We start from the raw sequence: 16,775 nt of genomic DNA, 5'->3' as shown, positions 1-16,775 counted from the left end.
AGTTCCAGTCTCTCCTGCAAAAGCGAACGGACGGCTCCTGGCTCCAGCCCGCTCGGCCCATCACCGTCCCTCCTGCTCTCACCCTGTTCTTCCTCAAGAGCAATACTCGCCGTGGGTCCGGGGAGATCCGCCAGGGAACCAGTCCTTGTTAGAAAGCAGTCTGATAGGCCTACACATTGCAAGTGTTCTGAACGCGCTTTTAGTCAGTTTTTTGTTTACTTGTTTTATTTTCTTAAAAATACTGTGTAACTCAATGCGATCATAGGACCCTTGGCCCTGGGTAAAAAAAAAAAATCCTGACAATCATAAGTCATTTGAAAAGAACAGACTTATTAAAGAAAATCAAACAGGACTGATAGAAGCTACTTTTTAAAGCATACCCCACTGTATCTCCAAATTTTGGCTTTTTGGTTTTGTTGCTGTTGCTGGAGGGGAGACCACATAGCTCTCCCCTCGCCGCCTCAGCAGTAGCTGCTGGCCGCTGCGGGGGACCCTGTGCAGGGCGCCCCTGTTCATGTTCCGTGCTTTCCCGAGGCTCCTGAGCTCAGCCTCGGGCCTTCCCAGCACGTCCGAGGGGGTTGGCCCAGGCCTGCTCCGTTCCTAGCGCCGCAGCGTGACTCGGAGCCTCCGCCCGGCTGAGCAAAGGGAACGGAACCCGTGAGGTGGCACCGTGCGCGGGGTGGGGCCGGGGTGCAGCCTGAGGAATAAATCTGTATATATGTAAAAGCATATATATGTTAACTGTGAGAAAAAACAAGCGTTTTGCATTTTATGATTGGATAGAGTCAACATAGGATGTACCTTTTTGTTTGTTGCTGGGTTTTGTTTCCTTTAACCTCTCTTTGCACCCTCTCCCACAACAAACAGCCAAGCGTCAAAAGCACTTTCATTTGAAAACTATGTTGTAATTTTTCTGTTTAAACCTTAAGGGGACTTTGGCCTTGTTTATGCTGCTTGTTGTCTGAGCACAGTAGTCACCCCTGGCAGCAATCATTACCAAAACACAGACAAACCAAAGGTAGCCAGCCAGCCCACCACGGAACGAAGAGATCTGGGACGCGAGAGTCCCACACAAGAGCCAAAGGACGTGCCCTGTCATGGCTTGTGTTTGGCCTATGTTCATATTAGTGGACATGACATTGCTTTATTTATTTATATTTCTTTTCAGGGAGCTTTCCCCCATTTCCTTTCTTTTGTGCCTGCCCAGGTCACCCCATTTCTGTGGTTACTGTCACTTTGGTGTCATGGTAACATCAGTTAGGTCCCGTCCTTGGGAAAGCTACATCATGGTATTTGCTGTGCACTGTCACACGGGCGTGAATGTGCCTGAGTGCTCAGGTCCCCGGGTCGTCGTGCTGACAGTGTGTACACACGCCCCCCTTCCGTGTATGCACTCTCTCAGTTATTCTGTTTGTCTCTATGGCTTCAGAGGTGTGCCCACTGGTGTCCACCCTGACACGTTGCCAGGGCCTGCTTCTGGCTGTCCGCAGAATGCGGGTGACTCCCATTGTCATCATGTTGGACATGTCTTTTCCAGATTGGCCTGTGATGGAAAGGAAGGCTTCTGATTGCTAGAAAACGCAGCAACAGAAGACTGATATCTCCCTGCCCCTTTGTCCCACCAAACAGAGAAACCCTGCTCAACAGCCAGTCTTCATAAAAGCAGAGCACCTCCTCCCCACGCCCACCCCCGCCAACAGAAACCGGGAAATGTGGGCCATCTGAGGGTTACCATGTTTTCCTTACTTGTGCCAATGTCCACGCTGCATATCCCCCCCTTTTTCCTTTATTGTAACATATTAGGAAGATACGTTGCTGTTGCGGGTTGGAACTTTCTGTTTGGGCAGCCCTGGGGTGGCACCCGGCCCTGAACCCCAAGGTTTCACGGGCTCTTCTTCCTTTACGGCTCATGCTCCCCTAATTCCTAGCAAGACTTAAAGATGGTTCCTCCTGATCAAATTCTCCTCATTGTGGAACTTTATACCTGGAAGCCTTTGCGAAGGCTGCTAATGAGTTACATTAATTACTGCGAATCAGTGGAATTCTTAAAGAGACAAGATAAGCTCTATGTACATTTGTTGCACCTCTTCCCCATCCTGCCCTGCTACCCAAACCCTAGCTTTTCTATATACCACCTTCAAGGGTTTTTTAAGCCCTAACACTTGTCTAGCAAATGGAGAGCCTAATTTACCAAAATGAAACTTGTAAATTTCTGTGTCCTTGTATGTAAGTTTACTTTTTATGGAGGAAAGATTCTAGATAATGACAAATGAAGATTACGAGATGTGTTTTACTCCTGTGATTAGGTTATGCGCACATAGGTCATAACCCGCATGCCGAGCCCTCTGGTGAAGGGTAAGAGAGCTCAGCCTCAGATGGCCAACCTTCAGTTGTTCAGGTTCATAGTCTAAGTTTTAGAACTACTTGTACTCAGTAACAAAAATCATTTCTTTCTCTCTTTTTTTTCTGTTGTTGTGGAAAAGTGTGAATTTGTTATTAAGCATTTGATTTTCTGTGTCCTTAAGTACTGCCTAAAGATAAAGCAAATTTTAAACCGGCAATTACGAAAAAAAGAACTATTTTAGCTCTGAAGAATTTAGTAGACTTTGTTAGATTAGGGAGGCCTTACAGACTGACTTGACTTAAAGAGGACGCGTCACTCACTGTCAGTGTGGTGTGGGCTTTATTTGCTTAAATACCTTCATTTGTATAGTATGTCTCACTTGAAATTGCTTTGTATACATTTTGTAAAAATATTTATAAAATGTTTTGTAAAAAAGTATAACAAATTGCAGTTTATTTTGTTATGTTGGATAAATACTGTTAAAAGAAACCAGTCAGTAACTATATTGTTAATCCATGGTTAGGAAATGTTTAGTTGGAGATTACAAAATGAAACAACCATTGCAATACAGCCAAAGATTTGGGAAAATGTGCAACTGTGATTGTCTTGATTTGCAAATAGGAATGGCTGCTTTTCCCAGAAGAAGGGTAAGTAAGTGTTCAGTGGGAGTTCTGTTGAAATAAACGTACCATTGCCGAAAAGTAGCCTAGGCAGTGAGAAGGTAGGGTTTTAATTGATCGGCCTTTCCAAACGGTTACAAATTAAACCAAGTTGGTCGTGGGGAAAGTTTAGTCATGTACTTCTCTGGCCTCCATCCCTGCTCCTGTCACATGGATCCTTCCTTAACTAGCGAAGGAAAAACAGGGTCATTTGAAAAGTTAGATAAGTGAGCCTCAATCTGTAGGAAGTTTCCTTCCATATATTCTTATATTTATTTTGTTTCTTCAAGGACAAGAAAGTAAGGGGATAAAGAACAAAAGCAGAGCCCTGGCCGGTGCGGCTCGGCTGGGCCTCATCCCGTGCACCGAGAGGTTGCTGGTTTGATTCCTGGTCAGGGCACCTGCCCAGGTTGTGGGCTCAGTCCCCAGTAGGGGACATGCAGGAGGCAGCCAATCGATGTTACACTCTCACATTGATGTTTCTCTTTTCTCCCTTCCTCTCTAAAAGTCAACAAATTTTTTTTATTTAATATATTTTTATTGAGGAAGGGAGAAGGAGAGATAGAAACATCAATGATAAGAGAGAATCATTGATCAGCTGCCACCTGCACGCTCCCCACTGGGGACCGAGCCCGAAACCCAGGCATGTGTCCTGACCGTAAAGAAAACTATTTCATATAAGACTTGTTCCAGCACTACCTGGGTAGCTCAGCTGGTTAGAGCATTGTCCCGATATACCAAGGTTGTGTTTTCAATCCCCAGTCAGGGCACATTAAAGAACCAACCAGTGAATGCATCATAGGTGGAACAACAGATCTCTCTCTCTAAAACCAATAAATAAAAATTTAGCCCTTGCCAGTGTGGCTCAGTTGGTTGGAGCATCATACCATATACTGAAAGGTTTGGGGTTCAATTCCCAGTCAGAGCGCATACCCAAGTTGTGGGTTCTATCTCTGGTTGGTCAGGACGCATGTGGGAGGCAAACAATGTTTCTCACATCAATCTCTCTCTCTCTCTCATCAATTTTTTTAAAGTATAAATAAATACATTTTTAAATTTATTTCAGAATTAACATGTTTCTCTTTGGAGTCACACCTTTGACCAAAATGGTAAGAAATACCCATGTAACCTTATCTGTAAAATTAGTCCCATGAGGCCCTTCTGCGTTCCTGTCCTCACGAGTGTGACTCTACCCAAATTGTTAGGGAAACTACCAGAGGGTGAAATATATTTCTAGGGATGACAGTATAGGACTCCTTAAATTTCTCTTTGGGGCCTAGAATTTATACTCACACCCTTATTTATGGTTTCATTGCTTCCCCTGCCCTTAAAGCAGTAGCAGTCGTGAACACAACATTCAGCAACAACCAACATGTAAATGGGAAGTTGTCATATAACTAACAGAAATTAGGATACTTACTGCTTGAATCGTCACATCAATGGATGGAGTCCCTAATTATTTTTATTTTTGCAGTGTTGCCCTGATGTCGAGCTTCTCTCCTTACTAAGGACAAATGTGTGTCCATCCTGATGCTCTTGTCCCCCTTGGACCCTTTGCAATGGGGATGCCCCCTGGGTGACGAGTTAGAAGGAGGGACCATCTGACTGCTTAGTTAGGATCAGTGTCTGTCCCCAGGGGCAGGCCCAGAGGAAAGAACCAGGCATCTTCTCTGAGGAGGGGGAAGCCCTCAGCCCTGGCTGTGGAGGTGGGAGGCCTTGTTTCAGGAGGGACCCTAGTCCTCCCTGATGTGGAGGAAGTAGCCAGTGGATTCTTGGAGACAGAGGGAAGGGAAAAGACACAAAATCCCCACCATCTGGGGAATCACTGAAATAGCATCGCTCAAGCAGGACTAGCTATGCTGTCTTCGGGACTAACTCCCGAGACAGGCAGGGCTCCTAGGGACCCCGCTGAAGGTGGAGAGCAGTAACCGCCGAACCTTGGAGCAGTTTATAGGCACGGGCTAGACACGGGGGACGTGTGTAACTGGGGATGATTTCTGTTCTCTATGAGTCCAACTCTAGAGAGAAAACAAGCAAATAACTAGGTACGTTTGGGAACCGGCCGGATGGAGTTCCAGAGAAAAGAAACTGGAGCTGAAACTCTCCAGGACTGCCGCTTGGTAGAGAGCGACAAACTGGATTTCCATGCCCTGGTTCTTAGTGCAGATTCCTGAGTGATGTTTGAGAACAAATATGTAGACTTTCTGCAGGGATGCAGGTAAAGGACGTTTGTAATTATAGTGATAACATGTGGAGAAATCTGTCCCAGTATGCACACAAATGCTGGAGGCGCGTTTGTCGTATAAAGTAGATTCGGTTACGTGAACAGCCTGCGTCTGCATTGCTGCAGGGGAAAGGCCTTTATGAGAAACCTCTCTGTACCCCTCGCGCACAGGTGCTGTAGCCCGGCCTTTGACAGCAGCCGCAAAGGCAGGACGATCCTCCTGGGAAATCTAATTTCTGTGAAGGTCAAGGAGAGCCGTGTGAGGGGGTGGGCAGCAGCATCTGCAAGCAGGTGCCAGTGCTTCATCTCACACGGACTCAGCTGCCTCCACAACGAACTAGGAAGACTCATCCGGAAATGAAGCTGCCTCCATTCCTTGGTGTAAAATGATGTTATTGAAGACGTGTGGAAAGTAGAAAAAGCTAATGTTCCATTATCCCTGGGATAATTAAGAGGTTTGGGTTTCCGGTTTTGTTTGGTTTTACCTTCTGCACACTGTCTCCTTCCTACCCTAGCTTTCTGTGTCTGTCCTTAACCCTCAAAAAGCTGCTGCCCCTCACCTGTTAGCTCCTTTTTCCTTCCCACTTTTGCTCCCTTACGTTTGTTTTTCAAGATCAAAAGCTGCTATCCATGTTGTCTTCCCCAACTCCAGGCTCATCTGGCTGCTCTCACACTACAGTGAGTTCTCACTTAAGGTCATTAATAGGTTCTCGGAACTGCGGTGAAACGGCGACAAGGAAACCAATTTTACTGAAAGCCAATTGATATAAACAAGTTACGTTCCTGTGGCATCTCATCAACGTTGTCATGTAGCGACGTCATTCCAGGACCTGCTGTAATCTCTTTCCCACATGCTTCCTGGTAACCCACGTTCCTCTGAGGAAGCAACAAGGAAAGCCTGAAACGAAGGACATGGGCTGCTAGAAGGGTCGTAATCCAGGAAGGTGGTGTGGGGCAGATAGGAAACTGCAGGTGGACCCCCTTTCCGGTGTGGGGGGTGTGGTGGTTTGGCCTTTCGGAGAAGGCACTGCTTCATTATCTAAGTGAAAAGAGCAGGCTTACAAATAACCCCAAAGTGCAGAGAACACTGACATAACTTATTGTGGGATTTGTTAGCAAAGGGACCCTGGGGTTAACTCAGGGAACCACAAAATGTTGGTCCTGAAAGGGGTCTTAAAAAACATACAGTCGAGGAGTTTCTAAAACAGACAAATCACAGGAGGCTAATGACCTAGAGAGCTTTCATTAAACTAATAAATATGTGATAAACAAAGGGCATACCACACAATGTAAGCCTTGCTCCCATTCCAGGCCCCACTCCCATTTCCCAAAAATAATACCCATCTACACTTTTTTGTATATCCTTCCAAAATTGTTGCATACAAATACATCTATAGCCAAAAAACAAAAACAACTAGGGCCATGCTCTTACACCCTGTTCTGTATCTTCTTTTTCAAATACAATCCAATACAGACATTTTCCAAATGTCTTAGAATTTTATAGTCAGGATTCTGTGATGGCAAGCAACAGAAACTGATCTGGTTAACTAGCATAAGGAGTTTTATAGGAAGGGTAAGGATTGAAGGGAAGTTTGAAAAAAACACCAGGCTTGAGCAGCACAGGAACAGGGAAATCCCAGGAGGTGGAAATCCTTAAAAGGCTTGTCGCAAACCTACATTTCTTCCGTCACCACTGCTCAAGATTCAAAACCAAGGAAGATAAGTTTACGGTCCCAGGCCCCTCCCACTGGGCAGGTGAGAGGCCTGGAACAGGTCTCCCAGAACGCTTTCACGTTATGTGTGGAGGGCAAGCTTGTGCTACTCCACGCCCACAGATGTACACGATGAGGGACAGTTCACTGGAGAAAGGGGATACCGTTGGGAAAGAGGATTGGATGTCAGCAGGCCAAAAAGTGAAAAACACCTACCACTGAAGTTTTGGGGACTTGAGGACCTACATCACTACATATAATTGCAGAGTCTTCCATACATTTTTAAAAATTTTTATATTAGAGAGAGAGAGGAAGGTAGAGAGAGAAACACTGATTTGTTGTTCCATTTATTTATGATTCATTGGTTGATTCTTGTATGTGCCTTGACTGGGTATTGAACCGGCAACATGGCTGTTATCAGGATGACCTTCTCACCAACCGAGCTACCTGGCCAGGGCCTTCCATAATCTACGTAATCACTCCCTAACGATGGACAACTGACGTGGTCAAGAAAAAAGAGAGCAGAAGCCTCTGAGACAAGCTACAGAGAATAAGATTCTTGAGGCTGTGCATGGCCATGCCAGGCTCTCACTCAGTAACCGCCCTTAGGAAAAAACCCACTATCATCTCACCCGGGGTGAGAGCCCGTGCTCAGAGCTCAGTAAACATGTTCAGTTAGTGAGGGAGTTTTGGTTGAAGCCTCCATCCCTTTTTCTCTGATCAGCCTGGTGGGAGGGTGGCTTTGGCACTGAGACTAAGGACGCTCTCAGCACCACCCGCGGGCACTGGATCGCCTTCCCTGAATCCTGGCCTCCAAATTGGTCTTTTCAGCCAGTGTTGCCGATAGCCCTGAAAGTCCTCCTCTCTCGCATATGTCCGCTCCACAGAACCTGCCTTTTATCTCTCGGGGAAGTTACAAAATACTGACTCATTTTGGTTCTTTGTTCAGTGTCTAATGGATGTGCCACACTTTGGTGATGCTTCTGTGTTTGGCTCCTCACAAAGGAAGACACATGGGGAGGCGACGGGTGAGGAGGAGCCTTCCACCACCGTCTGTGACCCTGACGACGGCACTGTCCGTCGGTATCTACTCATCAGGGAGCGAGCTCTGTGCGGGGCACCTTCCTTCATGGCTGGACTGGTTACACAGCTGATGCCAATACGATGCCTTGCACGCGGCCAGCAAGCCCCTGCAGGTGTCCACTGTTGTGACAGGTGCTGTACATCAGAGACTAGGAGACAAGCTCCCTGCCTTCTGAGCACCCGGTCTAAGAAGGGAAGCAACAGGCCAAATGGTACAGGATGAAGTCTGTGGGGGTCCCTGGGAGTGCTGACGGCCAAATAAGCACATCGCTCTATCCTTACTGTGCTAGATACTTGGCAAAGCCTGGAGACTTTTTTTTTTTTTTTTTGTGCCACAACTGGCGTGGGGATGCTACTGGCTTACAGTGGGGGCAAGTTTGGGATGCTGCTCGACACCCTTACAGCGCACAAGACAGCCCCTCCCCCATAACAAATAATTATCCGGGGCCCCAAATGCCACTAGTGCCAAGATGAAGAAGCCCGAGCTGAAATGGAAAAAAAGAAAGAGGAACCTGTGCTAGACGTCTAGGATCAGGCATGGTCCCTGCCCTGCCAGGGTCACGGGTAAGAAATGTGTGCAGGAATTCGGAGAAAGGGCGGAGACTGCTTAGAGCCTTGCTGGTTAAACTGTATTCCTAGCCCCGAAGCATCCCTTCGAAGCGTGTTAAAACGCCGCCTTCGACCTGACGCCCCCGCCCCTCCCGAGTATCTGCATTTTCGCAGGACCCTCGGGTGGCTTCGGTGCACACAAGTGCTTGCGACGCGATGTCTGAAAAGGCAGGACTGAGTTCCGTCCCATGGTTTTACTAGGACCAGAGAGAAGGCAGCGTATTCCAGGCGGCAAGAGGGGGTGTTCTGGGAGGACGAGGAGGCAGGCACTCCCGGTTCTCGGTCCGGCAGCGGTAACACCAGCGCTGCTGCCGGCGGTCGGTGCCTGTGCCCGGCGCTCCCCCCGGAGCAGCTCACACACCCTCCTGAGGCTTTTTTTTGGGGCGTTATTATCCTCGTTCTGTGGGTGAAGGAGACTACGACGTAGATCAAGGGCCCGCTGCTGGAGCCGGGCCGACGGAATCAGGGCTGCACTTTCCCACCCGACGTCGTTCACAAGACCTCCGCCCCCCGAAGAGCCGAAGCCGCCGCCGCGCGCTCTCCGTAGGGAGCGAAAAGACGGCCCGGAAGCGGCCCGTCTTCCCTTCCGCGCAGCCCGGCGGAAGCCGGCGGAGCGGCGCCCGCCCCCCACCGGAAGTCGTCGTGCACGGTGGGAAGCGTTTCCTTGTTTATAGCCCAGCCCCCGGCATATGAGACTATAGCTTGAGTGAAAAGGGTTTTGAATGTTACAGGGCTCCAAAGCCCTTGGGAGCAGTGTAAAGAAAGCCTTGTGCAACCTCTGGCAGGAATCGGGGCTGGCGTGACCTCCGCGGTGGCTGCTGCTAACGGGACGCCTGCTCTCCGGGACGCGAGGCTAAGAGACGTCTCTATGGTCAAGTACACGTAGAGCGGTGCCACGCTTTCCCACGCGGTGGGACTGCGCATGCGCTGGGGCTGCAGCTTTGGCAAGATGGCGGAGGAAGAGTGAGTATTTGGGACTCTGAGTCTCTGGCATGGGTCCTAGGGCATCCGGTGCCATCCACGGGTTGGCGGGAAATAAGGATACTTGTGGTCTGAAGGAAGGGAATGGAAAAGGCTCCAGATTACAGAGGATGGGGGTGTAGAGCGGGGACTGTAGGGCTCGGGCGGGCCGGCGGGCAGCGGGGGCCGTCAAGTTCCGGTGACATGGAGGGGCGAGGATTGACTTCCAGGCCGCGGGGCTGGAGTTGGGTTCACCGAGCCTGATTTAGGATTCCCGCTGCGAATGGGTCTGCGCCCGCCCCAGCCCCAGGGTTTTACAAGGATGTCCTCGCTGCTAGTGTCTGTGAAAGGCTGTGTCAGTAAAAGCTACTTGGACATGAGGAGGAACAGTGGCTAAAGGGTTCGTGATTTTTTGTATGTTTTCATTGATTTTAGAGAAAGAGAGAAACATCCATCGGTTGTTCGGGTAGGCACCTCAGTCCGGGCGTGTGCCCTGACGAATAGGTTTGGTGCTCGGGCCAGGGCGGAAGTTCATGACTCGCTAAGCAGCGGTTCTCAACCTGTGAGTCACGACCCCTTTGAGGGGGGTGGGGGTCGAACGACCCTTTCACAGGGGTCGCCTAAGACCATCGGAAAACACATATATAATTGCATATTGTTTTTGTGATTAAGCACTATGCTTTAATTATGTTCAATTTGTAACAATGGAAATACATCCTGCATATCAGATATTTACATTACGATTCATAACAGTAGCAAAACTACAGTTATGAAGTAGCAATGAAAATAATTTTATGGTTGGGGGTCACCACCACATGAGGAACTGTATTAAAGGGTCGCGGCGTTAGGAAGGTTGAGAACCACTGCTCTAAGGCTTCCAAGCGGGGCGGGGGCGGTCCACTTGGAGGACCGGAGTCAGAGCCACAGGTTTCCGGGGAGTCTCGGTTCTTAGGACTTTGAAGACGGTAATGTTTGCGGAAGCCTAGGAAATGGTTTGGAGGTCCATTGAAGATGCGTTTCCCAGACATTGTCGCTGACCTCAATTTTCTGTATCAGGCAAAGAAAGAAGATCCCTTTGGTTCCAGAAAACCTCCTGAAAAAGAGGAAGGCGTACCAGGCCCTCAAAGCCACCCAGGCAAAGCGGGCACTTTTGGAAAAGAAGGAGGTAATTGTGGGGACCCAGGAGGATGGAGTTAGAGTGATCATGTGTTGATTTTTATCTGGCTCTGGTTGAATTGGATTTGGTGCCCCACCCCCGTCAGTTCGATGGTTCGTGCCTTCATTTAGCAAATCTTTATCGAACGCTAACTGTGGGCAAAATACTGGAGTAGTTTGTTCAGGAACACGTGGGAGGGAAGCTTGTACCATCTGGGTTCATACCAAGTGATTTGAGAGACCAGACGTGTCACTGGGGAAAACAATCTTAGCATCTTTTTTTAAATGTGCTATTTGCTCAGTGTTTTGGGGTAAATATATATATTTTGGAGGCAGGGAACAAAACGCGTGCGTGTTTTGTACTTTAGGATGCTTAACTGTTAGGTTCCCAAAAACGCCTGTAGGTAAACATTGGTTAACAGCACGTGAGTGAACTTACCAAGGACTTTTCTCAGCGGTTCCCAGGTTTTCTCAACTCCATCTTCACTTGGTGTCTCATTTTTTCTTTTTTTTTGTTTGTTTTTGTTTATTTTTAGAAGGTAAAAGTCAACTGTGTTTTTGTTTTTTTTATTGCTTAAAGTATTACACAGGGTATTACATATGTGTCCTTTTTTTTCCCCCCCGCCCTTGACAATCTCATTTTTTCTTTACATGAGAATGAAGGAGTTGGTTTGCTCCCTTTGCAGACGTAAGGGGAGATAAGCTCTATTGATAGTGATTAATGCCTTACTGTCCTGGAAGTAAAGGTGACTAGAGACACCAAGTGGTGATGCTGGTCTGCCTCTCCGTAGCAGAGGAAAGGAAAAGATATCAGGTTTAAGCGACTGGAATGGTTCCTGCACGATGCCTGGCGGCAGCGACGTGACAAGGTGCGCCTCAGACGACTGGAAGTGAAGCCGCACGGTTTGGAGGTGCCAGATGAACATTCCTTGGCCTTCGTTGTGCGCATCCAAAGGTAGGCCACTCGCTCAGCTACGCGAGGCTGGGGGCAAACTAGTGATTCGGCTCTAGACGCCTTTCTAGGGAGATGAGGTAAAAATAGGCCTGAAGCCACTAGGTGAGTTGTGCCGGGAATTCAGGGTTGAGCTCAGCATAGGTTTTGTCTTTGAGGTTAAGGAACTGATCTTAGGCAAATAGACATGAAAATACACTATGTGCTGTGAGGGTTAAGTTCTGGATTGGTGGGGGGACAGTGTGTATACAGGTTGAAGACACTCTTCTAAAGCAGGAGCTTGAAGCTGAGGCCTGCAAACATGTAAGGAGTTCACCAGTGTTAGGGAAAGGCTTTCCATGGGAGCTGCAGGAAGTCCTGAAGTGGGGGAATCAGGGCATCTCTAGGAACAACCAAGGTCAAGTGGATGGAGCATAATCGGCGCTAGGGAGAGACATGAAAATTGTTGGGGTTTTTTGTTTTTTGCGTTTTTTAATTGATTTCAGAGAGGGAGAGAGAGAGATAGAGAAACATTAATGATGAGAGAGAATCATTGGCTGGCTTCCTCCTGCACTGCTCCACACTGAGGATCCAGCCTGCAACCTGGGCATGTGACCTGGTTCATAGGTCAGTGTTCAACTACTGAGCCACACTGGCCAGGCATTTTCCTTACTCGTTCCTATTTGCACATACAACTCTGCCTCTTTCTGTTTCCCCTGCCTCACCCAAACTCTGCCTCTTTCTGTTTCCCCTGCCCAATCACCCAAACCAGAAACCCGTGTATTTTAAATATTTATGAGCCTTGCTTACCAGACCTCCTACACTGTCAATAGTCTATTTCTTGGGCTATCACTTTAGTTTTCTAACTTTTACTGCTTCTGGTGTCACATTCTCAGATCTGTTCTCTGTACCCAAAAAGAAATCTGATCTTCTTTACTTAATATTTTCCATCACTTTTACTGTCCATAGAAGCAAGTCCAGCTTCCTTAGCTTGATATACATAGGCCTACACCCCCCCACACACACACCACAAATTCTGGGACCACCTCTGTTCCCATAGCACCTCAGGCATGGCTGCACATTGTGTGGAAATGATCCACTCTGCGGCTGCCTCCTCCTCTACTGAACTCTGTAAGGCACAGTCTGTGTCTTGCTCTCGGTGTGGCCAGGAGTGGCGTACATCTCACAGGTGCTGGTTGGGCTGACATAAATGAAAGAGAGCCTGACTTTCTCTGCTCTTCATTTCAGGATCAGGGGGGTGAGCATACTGGTACAGAAAACCATTGCAAGGCTTCGCCTGAAGAAGATTTTCAGTGGTGTCTTTGTCAGAGTGACCCCCCAGACCATAAAAACGCTGCGTATAGTGGAACCGTATGTGACCTGGGGGTGAGTAAGGCTTTTGTGTGTGTGGCTTCACATTAGGTTGTATTTGAGCATGTTGAGAACATTAGAATGCACAGGGTACTATTCCCCAAGGCTCCCGTTGCTGTGTTGAAAGAACATTTTGCTGTGACCACAGTCACCAGAAATCAGTGGCCAGCCGCAAGAACCTTGGGATATGGGGCAGGTAGAGCAGGGGATACCGTGCTGCTGGTGATGTGCCGTGGACAGTACCATGCAGGGCTTGTTCCTCTAGGCCAGCGGTTCTCAACCTTTGGGTCGCGACCCCTTTGGCGGTCGAACGACCCTTTCACAGGGGTCACCTAAGACCATCCTGCATATCAGATATTTACGTTATGATTCATAACAGTAGCAACATTACAGTTATGAAGTAGCAACAAAAATAATTTTATGGTTGGGTCACAACATGAGGAACTGTATTTAAAGGGCCAGAAGGTTGAGAACCACTGCTCTAGGCCACAGCTGAGTGCAGTGGGTAGAACAGAAACTAATTATTGGAGTCTTAAAGCAGAACTAGGAGCAGTGCTTGTGTAAGAGTAATGTTCCTCCAAACATTAAACCCAGCAAAGGCTTGAATTTAGTTGCAAACTCTTGCACCATCTTGAGTAGAGGGACACCTAAGGCCAAAGTCCTAGACCAGTGATGGCGAACCTTTTGAGCTCGGCATGTCAGCATTTTGAAAAACCCTAACTTAACTCTGGTGCCGTGTCACATATAGAAATTTTTTGATATTTGCAACCATAGTAAAACAAAGACTTATATTTTTGATATTTATTTTATATATTTAAATGCCATTTAACAAAGAAAAATCAACCAAAAAAATGAGTTCGCGTGTCACCTCTGACACGCGTGTCATAGGTTCGCCATCACTGTCCTAGACTATAAGCCAGGACTTACTTTATTTGTGTCTGGGAAATAAACTTTTGCCTGGTAACATTTTTGTCCATAAATTGTAATTTCAAATTGGATAGTCAGGCCGCTCTGGTTTTTACCCTCTTCACTGGGTGTGCCCTCGTATCCCAGCTGCAGTGTGATTGCAGGACGCTTCGTGGTGAGGGGAAGGGGTAGTTGGGAGCACCTCTCCTCAGCCAGGCTGCAGGACTGAGTGGCAGTATATGGCAGTGTGCCAGGGGGCAGCTAAGGCTGTTCTTTATTCTGCCTCCCTTAGATTTCCCAATCTGAAGTCTGTCCGGGAGCTCATCTTGAAACGTGGACAAGCCAAGGTCAAGAATAAAGTCATCCCTTTGACAGACAACACAGTGATTGAGGAGCATCTGGGTGAGTACTGCATCTTAGGGATAAGTTTTGGCAAAAAGCAAGGCTCTTTGGTGGTCCTGTGTGGGGTCCAGGTTATATTCTTCTTGAGATCCCAGGAACCCGCCAGAGTGCCCAGTTCTGGGGTATGAGAGCCTCTGAGCACACGCTGGGGAAATGTCGAATAAAGGAAGCTGCCCTTGTGTTTCTTAGGGAAGTTTGGTGTCATTTGCTTGGAAGACCTCATTCATGAAATTGCCTTCCCAAGGAAGAATTTCCAGGTGATCTCAGGATTCTTGTGCCCTTTCCATCTCTCGGTGGCCCGTCATGCTCCCAAGAATAGAGTGGGCTTCCTCAAGGAGGTGGGCTCCCCCGGTTATCGAGGTGAACGCATCAACCAGCTCATCCGGCAGCTGAACTAAACCCAGGTGAGGCGGGGCTGCAAACTGCCCTTTGCTGACTTTCTGGGCTAAGCTTTGTCACTTAAAAATTCTTTTTGCATTTGCCAGTATATGAGAGGAACTTTGGCATTGGGGGCGAGAGGAGGCTGGTATTTACAAGTCTAGTGGATGGAGACGTGCTTGGAAGGGTGAATGCCTGGTTAGGACATGGGACTGTGTATTCCAAGAGTTACAGGCTAGGAAATGTTGAGCAGTGAAAGAAATCTCTGTATTAATGTGGTTATTTAGCGGAAAGTGGGGAAAGAGTAATACTAAAAACTAAATAGAAAGGATTTGAAGGTCTAAACAATCCATTTTGTTGAAGGAATCTTAACTCTGAAAGGGCTCTTTATTGTGGTTACTACAGTACTCTTAAGTGCCAGGTCACAGTTCATTTATATTAACAAAATTGTGTTTTCCTTCCTCCCAGAATATCTGAAAGCACACTGCATTGGAAGCATGTGTTTCTGTTTTTTGGAATTATCCAGTATCTTCAAAGAAGATTATTTTCTGCTATATCTTCAGAAACTGCAGGGGAAGGGTCAGGGAAAAGATGGTGGTGATGTCCCACTTCCAAAGGAAAAGTCCAGTGTGTTTCCCACGTTGGCCACTGCTGCCACCTCTGAAATCAGCCAAGGACTCATGCCATGGAGGAGAGGGTCCTGCGTCACAGATAGGAGATGTCCTTCGTCACGTCTTCTGGACCCAAGCGTGAACTCAAGACGGCAGTGGGCCCAGCCCAGAGGCATACCGGAACTTGGGGTTCCCAATGCCTCATTTTGGAAAGAACTTGAAATACATTTAGAAGAGCACGAAAATGGGGCTCAATTGTCTCTGTTGTGTGTCCGTGTTCCAGCTTTTCGGTGACAGCTTTGAAAGCTCTCAGGCTTGACTGGCTCTAAATTTACCTGGTGGCTTCCTTTTCCTAGCTCAGGATTTTAACCTATTCTTGGATTTGTGAGAAGGGAAGGACCATTTCCCCAGAAAGACATGCATCCACTCCAATTTTTGCTCAAGGGCTTAGGGTGTTCATAGACTCTTATCAGGGACCCGTGCACCTTACACAAGAAAGTCCTGCACTATCAGGAGTGGTTACCCAGGCCTGGCCTTGCTAATCTGGTTCCCTGTCCTGTGGAAAACCAAAGCTTACAAGATCGCCTTTTCCCTTCAAGCTAATGGGTGTTTCCTGTTAGGAACACAGTGGTAGAGACTGAGCCCCTATACCGACTTTAACTTGGGATATTGTCCCCCATTTATTTCTGCTCGGCTTTACGATCAATTTTCTGGTTTCCCTGATGATCCGTCCTCTGCTTTAAGAACCCAAAATTAGGAAAAAATGAACCATTTTCTTGGTTTGGCATGGATGGAATTGGCACTATTTGGTCTTTTAGGCCCTGGGCAAGCTTAGTTACACCCTTTCCTTATGGGACACGGCTACAGTGTTTTGGACAGGTTCAAGCCTTGGACTGAGGCAGTGGTCGGCAAACTCATTAGTCAACAGAGCCAAATATCAACAGTACAACGATTGAAATTTCTTTTGAGAGCCAAATTTTTTAAACTTTATAGGTAGGTACATTGTTATTAACTTAATTAGCGTACTCCTAAGGCTTAGGAAGAGCCACACTCAAGGGGCCAAAAAGCCACATGTGGCTCGTGAGCCACAGTTTGCCAACCACGGGACTGAGGAGAGGGCACAGTCCTCTCATTGCCACGTGCAAGTCCCAGCTTGGAGGGCAGAGCCTTCCCAGCACAATTATAACAGATATAGTTGTAAACTTGAACCTATGGTCTGAACACGTGGCCCCACGTGCCTGAGTGATAAAGTTCAGGTGCATGTAGTTGAGTAGGGTTGAAACCCACGAGAGTGCTGTAAACATCTTGATCATGCCCTTTGCCTCATGGCATCTGCTATAAAATAAAGACACAGCTTGTGGGCGCTGGCGCTGTCCATGAGAGGAGCAGCGTCCCACTGAGACCCAGCTTTCATTCTCTTGTCTTTTCTA

General features: G+C 47.6%; 2 protein-coding genes across 3 annotated transcripts in view; both read left to right on the top strand.

Annotated features, from left to right (window-relative positions):
• Positions 1 to 9,595, top strand: part of GLTSCR1L (GLTSCR1-like) — a 43,226-nt gene extending 33,631 nt beyond the window's left edge. Inside the window, exon 12 of the mRNA XM_014532996.1 lies at positions 9,235 to 9,595. Coding sequence (XP_014388482.1) covers positions 9,235 to 9,337 — 103 coding nt within the window. The 3' untranslated portion in view covers positions 9,338 to 9,595. The remainder of the gene's footprint in view (positions 1 to 9,234) is intronic.
• RPL7L1 (ribosomal protein L7-like 1) lies at positions 9,383 to 15,919 on the top strand. 2 transcript variants are annotated; one of them, XM_005885783.2, is made up of 7 exons: positions 9,383 to 9,594; positions 10,648 to 10,756; positions 11,538 to 11,701; positions 12,926 to 13,063; positions 14,247 to 14,356; positions 14,546 to 14,760; positions 15,203 to 15,287. In XM_005885783.2, the coding sequence occupies exons 1-6, from the start codon at positions 9,554 to 9,556 to the stop codon at positions 14,752 to 14,754; spliced, it is 771 nt and encodes a 256-aa protein (XP_005885845.1). In that variant the 5' UTR covers positions 9,383 to 9,553; the 3' UTR covers positions 14,755 to 14,760; positions 15,203 to 15,287. The 2 variants fall into 2 exon arrangements, with proteins under 2 accessions (XP_005885845.1, XP_014388483.1); XM_014532997.1 differs by lacking the exon at positions 14,546 to 14,760 and having other exon boundaries at positions 15,203 to 15,919.
• Positions 15,920 to 16,775: the final 856 nt, after the last annotated feature.

Source organism: Myotis brandtii, unplaced genomic scaffold, assembly GCF_000412655.1.
Source record: "Myotis brandtii unplaced genomic scaffold, ASM41265v1 scaffold929, whole genome shotgun sequence".
NCBI classification, from domain to species: Eukaryota; Metazoa; Chordata; class Mammalia; order Chiroptera; family Vespertilionidae; genus Myotis; species Myotis brandtii.
The sequence above is the reverse complement of the archived record's forward strand: the minus strand, read 5'-3'. Positions and strand labels throughout refer to the sequence as shown.

Coding starts and splice junctions, on each gene's coding strand:
- RPL7L1 (XM_014532997.1), top strand. CDS start 9,554: ATGCGCTGGGGCTGCAGCTTTGGCAAGATGGCGGAGGAAGA. Junction 9,595..10,647: donor GGCAAGATGGCGGAGGAAGA/GTGAGTATTTGG, acceptor TTTCTGTATCAG/GCAAAGAAAGAAGATCCCTT. Junction 10,757..11,537: donor CACTTTTGGAAAAGAAGGAG/GTAATTGTGGGG, acceptor GCCTCTCCGTAG/CAGAGGAAAGGAAAAGATAT.